Source organism: Hippopotamus amphibius, chromosome 3, assembly GCF_030028045.1.
Source record: "Hippopotamus amphibius kiboko isolate mHipAmp2 chromosome 3, mHipAmp2.hap2, whole genome shotgun sequence".
In the NCBI taxonomy this organism is placed as follows: Eukaryota; Metazoa; Chordata; class Mammalia; order Artiodactyla; family Hippopotamidae; genus Hippopotamus; species Hippopotamus amphibius.
Window position 1 is genome coordinate 114529947 of NC_080188.1, and position 7562 is coordinate 114537508.

The 7562-nt window shown below is 39.0% G+C and overlaps 1 protein-coding gene across 1 annotated transcript; it reads right to left on the reverse strand.

Moving 5' to 3' along the window:
- Window positions 1–4896: 4896 nt before the first annotated feature.
- Window positions 4897–5859, reverse strand: LOC130848715 (olfactory receptor 1440-like). Its single transcript, XM_057727120.1, has one exon. The coding sequence runs from the start codon at window positions 5857–5859 to the stop codon at window positions 4897–4899; it is 963 nt and encodes a 320-aa protein (XP_057583103.1).
- Window positions 5860–7562: the final 1703 nt, after the last annotated feature.

Consider the following 7562-nt stretch of genomic DNA (forward strand, 5'->3'; position numbering starts at 1 on the left):
CATATCACAATGGTAAATATCTATGCCCCCAATATAGGAGCACTTCAATACATAAGGCAAATGCTAACAGCTATAAAAGGGGACATCGACAGTAACACAATTATAGTGGGAGACTTGAACACCCCACTTACATCAATGGACAGATCATCCAAACAGAAAATAAATAAAGACACACAAGCTTTAAATGACACATTAGACCATCTCGACTTAATTGATATTTATAGGACATTCCATCCAAAAACGACAGACTACACTTTCCTCTCAAGTGCACACGGAACATTTTCCAGGATAGATCACATCTTGGGTCACAAATCAAACCTCAGCAAATTCAAGAAAATTGAAATCATATCAAGCATCTTCTCAGACCACAACGCCATGAGACTAGATATCAATTACAGGAAAAAAACTGCAAAAAATACAAACACATGGAGGCTAAACAATTCACTATTAAACAACCAAGGAATCACTAAAGAAATCAAAGAGGAAATCAAAAAGTATCTAGAAACAAATGACAACGAAAACACAACAACCCAAAACCTATGGGACGCAGCAAAAGCAGTTCTAAGAGGGAAGTTTATAGCAATACAGTCCTACCTTAAGAAACAAGAAAATGATCGAATAAACAACCTAACCTTACACCTCAAACAACTAGAGAAAGAAGAACAAAGAAACCCCAAAGTGAGCAGAAGGAAAGAAATCGTAAAGATCAGAGCAGAAATAAATGAAAAAGAAAGGAAAGAAACCATAAGAAAAATAAATAAAACTAAAAGCTGGTTCTTTGAGAAGATTAACAAAATTGATAAACCATTAGCCAGACTCATCAAGAAAAAAAGGGAGAAGATGCAAATCAACAGAATTAGAAATGAAAAAGGAGAAGTAACAACGGACACCTCAGAAATACAAAACATCATGAGAGACTACTACAAGCAACTATATGCCAATCAATTGGATAACCTGGAAGAAATGGATACATTCTTAGAAAAATACAATCTTCCAAGACTGAACCAGGAAGAAATAGAAACCATGAACAGACCAATCACAAGTATGGAAATTGAGGCAGTGATTAAAAATCTCCCAACACACAAAAGCCCAGGACCAGATGGATTCACAGGCGAATTCTATCAAACATTTCGAGAAGAGTTAACACCTATCCTTCTCAAACTCTTCCAAAATATTGCAGAAGGCGGAGCACTCCCAAACTCATTCTATGAGGCTACCATCACCCTGATACCAAAACCAGGCAAAGATGTCACAAAAAAAGAAAACTACAGACCAATATCACTGATGAATATAGATGCAAAAATCCTCAACAAAATACTAGCTAACAGACTGCAACAGCACATTAAAAAAATCATACACCACGATCAAGTGGGGTTTATCCCTGGGATGCAAGGATTCTTCAATATACACAAATCAATCAACGTGATACATCATATCAACAAATTGAAGGATAAAAACCATATGATCATTTCAATAGATGCAGAAAAAGCTTTTGACAAAGTTCAACATCCATTTATGATAAAAGCTCTCCAGAAAATGGGCATAGAAGGAAATTACCTCAACATCATAAAAGCCATATATGACAAACCAAAAGCCAACATTGTTCTCAATGGAGAAAAACTGGAAGAATTCCCTCTAAGAACAGGAACAAGACAACGGTGTCCACTCTCACCACTGTTATTCAACATAGTTTTGGAAGTGTTAGCCATAGCAATCAGAGAAGAAAAAGAAATTAAAGGAATCCAAATTGGAAAAGAAGAAGTAAAATTATCACTCTTTGCAGATGACATGATACTATATATAGAAAACCCTAAAGACTCTACCAGAAAACTGCTAGCACTCATTGATGAGTTTAGTAAAGTAGCAGGATACAAAATTAATGCACAGAAATCTCTTGCATTCCTATACACTAACAACGGAAGAGCAGAAAGAGAAATTAAGGAAACTCTCCCATTCACCATTGCAACAAAAAGAATAAAATACCTAGGAATAAACCTGCCTAAGGAGGCAAAAGATCTGTATGCAGAAAACTTTAAGACATTGATGGAAGAAATCAAAGATGACATAAACAGATGGAGGGATATACCATGTTCCTGGATTGGAAGAATCAACATCGTGAAAATGACTGTACTACCCAAAGCAATTTACAGATTCAATGCAATCCCGATCAGATTACCAATGGCATTTTTCACAGAACTAGAGCAAGAAATCTTACGATTTGTATGGAAACGCAAAAGACCCCGAATAGCCAAAGCAATCTTGAGAAGGAAAAATGGAGTTGGTGGAATCAGCCTTCCTGACTTCAAACTATACTACAAGGCCATAGTGATCAAGACAGTATGGTACTGGCACAAAAATAGAAAGGAAGATCAATGGAACAGAATAGAGAACTCAGAAGTAAGCCCAAACACATATGGGCACCTTATCTTTGACAAAGGAGGCACGAGTATACAATGGAAAAAAGACAGCCTCTTCAATAAGTGGTGCTGGGAAAATTGGACAGCAACATGTAAAAGAATGAAATTAGAACACTTCCTAACACCATACACAAAAATAAACTCCAAATGGATTAAAGACCTACATATAAGGCCAGACACTATCAAACTCCTAGAGGAAAACATAGGCAGAACACCCTTTGACATACATCAAAGCAACATCCTTTTTGACCCACCTCCTAGAATCATGGAAATAAAATCAAGAATAAACGAATGGGACCTCATGAAACTTAAAAGCTTTTGCACAGCAAAAGAAACCATAAACAAGACTAAAAGGCAACCCTCAGAATGGGAAAAAATAATTGCCTATGAAACAACGGACAAAGGATTAACCTCCAAAATATACAAGCAGCTCATGCAGCTTCATACCAAAAAAGCAAATAACCCAATCCACAAATGGGCAGAAGACCTAAATAGACATTTCTCCAAAGAAGACATACAGATGGCCAACAAACACATGAAAAGATGCTCAACATCACTCATCATCAGAGAAATGCAAGTCAAAGCCACAATGAGGTATCACCTCACACCAATCAGAATGGCCATCATCACAAAGTCTGGAAACAACAAATGTTGGAGAGGGTGTGGAGAAAAGGGAACTCTCCTGCACTGTTGGTGGGACTGTAAGTTGGTACAGCCACTATGGAAAACAATTTGGAGGTTCCTTAAAAAACTACAAATAGAACTACCATATGATCCAGTAATCCCACTCCTGGGCATATACCCAAAGAAACCCATAATCCCAAAAGAAACTTGTACCATAATGTTTATTGCAGCACTCTTTACAATAGCCAGGACATGGAAGCAACCTAAATGCCCATCAACAAATGAATGGATACAGAAGATGTGGCATATATATACAATGGAATATTACTCAGCTATAAAAAGGGTTGAGATGGAGCTATATGTAATGAGGTGGATAGAACTACAATCTGTCATACACAGTGAAGTAAGTCAGAAAGAGAAAGACAAATATTGTATGCTAACTCACATATACGGAATCTAAAAATGGTACTGATGAACTCAGTGACAAGAACAGGGAAGCAGATACAGGGAATGGACTGGAGAACTCGAGGTATGGGAGGGGGCGGGGGGTGAAGGGGAAGCTGAGAAGAAGCGGGAGAGTAGTACAGACATATATATACTACCAACTGTAAAATAGTCAGTGGGAAGTTGTTGTATAACAAAGGGAGTCCAACTCGAGGATGGAAGATGCCTTAGAGGACTGGGGCAGGGAGGGTGGGGGGGACTCGAGGGGGGGGCGTCAAGGAAGGGAGGGAATATGGGGATATGTGTATAAAAACATTTGATTGAACCTGGTGTACCCCCCAAAAAAATAAAATAAAATAATAAAAAAAAAAAAAAAGGATCTTTTCAATTTTCTTTCAATTCTCTTAGCTGGACTCTGAGTCTCCATGGTAACCCTTAATCAAAAAGATGCCATGGATCCCCTGGGGGGGACTCCGATCTCTGGGTCTCAGGTCCCACCTCCCTGCACACACCACAGCAGCCTTCATTTCTGAGGTCTTACGTGGTCTCTGAGAAGCTGCCAGAGCATAGGCTCCATCCAGTCCCACCTGTGCCCAGTAATTGATGACTATGACTTCTCTCTACCCTTTGAGCATACCCCCGATCTTGACCTTAAATGTATCTTTTCTTTCTACCATTCCCTTTTCTCATCTCTTTTCACAATTCACTTCACAAAAAGGCTCAAGGAGTAAAACAGAGGGAACAAGTTTATTTGGGAATGACTTCAGGCCAATCTTTGTCCCTCTGCTGTCTTGATGTCTCCTGACACTCCTTTCCTCTCTGTACTTCCCTTCCCTTCCCAATCCCTACCCTAAAAACTGTAATCCCTCTCTCTCTCCCTCTCTCACTCTCTCTCTCTCTCTGTCACCTTTATGTGTCTCTCCTTCTATGCTTCACACTCACTCATTATCTCTGCGTTCAGTATTAAGACAACAAAGAGTTCATTTTAAAACTATGCTTAACTTTCACATATTTATTTTTATATTTTATTTTATTTTTATTAAAATGCTTAACATTTACAAATAAATGAAGAAAGAAAATCAGTGGAGAATAGATCAGTCTCTGTGGCTTTCTAGGCTCTTATCATTTCTCTACATATGATATTGATCAGAACCTCTGTTTTCAAAACACAGGGTTTAGTCTACCTGGGTCTAATCATGGAAACAGACTTTTTAACAGAATTCAATGTCAATGACACTGCCTCAGACACATCATTTAGTGGCGGCCACTAAATATAATGACACAGGAATCAAGAAGTCAAGTTTTTATTCCTTCTCTCTACCGAGCTCTCCTTCGGACCTACAAAACATCACTTACATGTTCCTACCCTTTCTTTCTTATTGGAGAAGTAATATCTGCTCAAATATTATTCTTACTGAGATAAATGTGTGGCCCTCTTACTCGCTCTCTTGAGGGCCTCTTTGATCTCCTTGTTCCTCAGACTATATATAAGAGGATTTAACATGGGAATGAGGATAACATAGAACATGGACAGCACCTTGTCCTGCTTCTTGGGGTGGCTAGAGCTAGGAGGCAGGTACACGGAGAGGCCCGCACCATAGAAGAGTGTCACAGCTGCCACGTGGGAGGAGCAGGTATTGAACGCCTTGACACTACCTTTGATGGAGGATATTTTCAGAATGGAAACTGCAATGAAACCATAGGATAAGAGGATAACAAGAAAAGAACCTAACCCAAAAAATATAGCAGTCAGAAAAACAATCATTTGGCTGATGAAGGGATTGGAGCAAGACAAGGAAATAACCTGGGGTATGTCACAGAAGAAATGCTGAATGATATTTGGTCCACAGAAGTTGAGATGAAAGCAAGGGACTGTTTGTACTAAGCTACCAAGGAAACCACTCCCAAAGGCCCAAGCAACCATCCTCTGGCAGAAGTCAGGGGCCATGATGGCTGAGTACTGCAGAGGGCTGCCAATAGCAACACACCTGTCATAGGCCATGACGGCCAAGAGGCAGCACTCACTCAGGCCCATCCAGGATCCAACAAAGTACTGGGTGGCACAGGCTATGAAGGAAATGGTTTGTTCAACTTTTAAGAAATCTGAAAGCATCCTTGGGGTGACGGAAGAAGAATAGCAGATGTCGATAAAAGACAGGAAACTGAAAAAAAAGTACATAGGTGTGTGGAGGTGGGAGTCCATCCTGATTAGGATGATAAGACCCAGGTTCCAGATTAGGGTCACAAGGTAGATCCCTAGGAAGATTGGAAAGAGGATGAGCTGCAGCTCTTTATCATCTGAGAGTCCCAGGAGAACAAACATGGCCACAGAGGTGTGATTTCTGTCCCCTTCTGTGGACCTGCTTGGTGCCATCTGCTGAGAAAAACATGAGAGAAGGAAATTGTTCTATTCTACGAACAAAAGAAATACTCATCATTCTTTATCTGTCACGCATCTGACTAAATATACAATCTTGAATCATCAATGTCGAATTAACCCATGCCTTCCAAGTATAATCACCAACTTTAACCAAAAAATTCTCTTGGATAAATAATGTCACTCTCTATTTGGGGACACAAAAATAGTAAATGGACATCATTAGTGCATATCCCATAAGTGTCTAATTTCATGTTTTCCCATTCCAGATTTTACAAATATTTGAGAATTAGAAATAAACCTAATTAGGAAAATCTGTCATCTCTCTATATGGTGAAAAGAATGTTCTGGTCAGAATAACTTTGATATTAACTCAATATTTAAAGAACTCAGTGAATCATGCTGGGTCTCGTATGTAAAACAAGGATGGTGGAGTAGGTGTTCTTGAAAATCTCCTTGAGAATTAACATTCAATTAGTCTGTAATCGGGGAGGGTGGACAATTCTGTAAATGTTTCTCAGCTTTCATAAAGCCTAGAGAGATATAAACATAATATAATGGGATGGTGGGAAGAGTCACACTCCAGGAAGCAGCTTGGAAACGGATGTGACTTAACCAACTGAATGATTCTAGGAAGGCTCCTGAAAAGTTAATAAGATAAGGTTGAAAGAGCTGTTACGCTCCCTTCCTTGCAGGGAGAGGTATTTTCTTCCCTCAAATCATAGATACTTATGAATTAAACTGTCTAGGACAGTCATTCTTGATGTCAGTGATACTTTTGAAAACCTGTTGGAAACTTCAGATTCTCTACCCACCAAACTACTTCCATTTACAACCTTTGCATATGATCTTATTAGATTCTCAATACCCACCCCCCACCCCCAGTCTATACATGGTCCTTAGGTTAAAGATTGGCTCCTACAAAGAAGAATGATTTGAACTCATGGGTTAGGATGCTTAAACAATAGACATAGGGACTAGAGAGGTGAGGCAGGATTTTAGGAAGTCCTTTTCTCTTCTTCTCATTGGAGCCAGTCCAGAGTACGCAAGCACTAAGTCTTCAGGCCAAATGGTAACTAACCAAAAGAAACACCAACACATTTTTATTCAGATGAAATAAAACTAAAAAGAAAATCATGGGAAGCCTTGAAAGGTAGAAAACAGTTGTTGGGTGTACCCTGGGATTTGTGTGTATGGAAAAAAATGAAAGTCTTGGAGATTTCCATGGAGAAAGGCTGTGACGTTAATGGAATAAACTATGTCTATGCAAATATTTGTCAGCATTAGCATCCAGAATGTCTTATTTATCCCCAAACATTTCTCAGCCCCCTACTTCCAAAAATAAATGAATAGAGAAAATCCCCATAGAAGCACAAGGCTAAAGCCTGAGAAGAAAGTCAGTGTTCATTTCCTAAAATCAGATTGGTCATTGCTTCACGGTGCATTGTTTTGGGAAGAATTAAGAAGGAATGAAGTAATTCATTAGAAAAGAAAGTCAAGGTGCTTACCATCATATGGAAGGGGGAATGATAGCAGACAGACTATGTATTTACCATCCCAGACTTAGGTGTGATTCTGTCCAAAAGAAGACTAAATGGATGGAAAGAGTGGATATATGTAGAGGTATGACTTATTCACTTTGCTGTACAGCAAGAAACTAACACGACATTGTAAAGCAATTATACTCCATTAAAAATTAT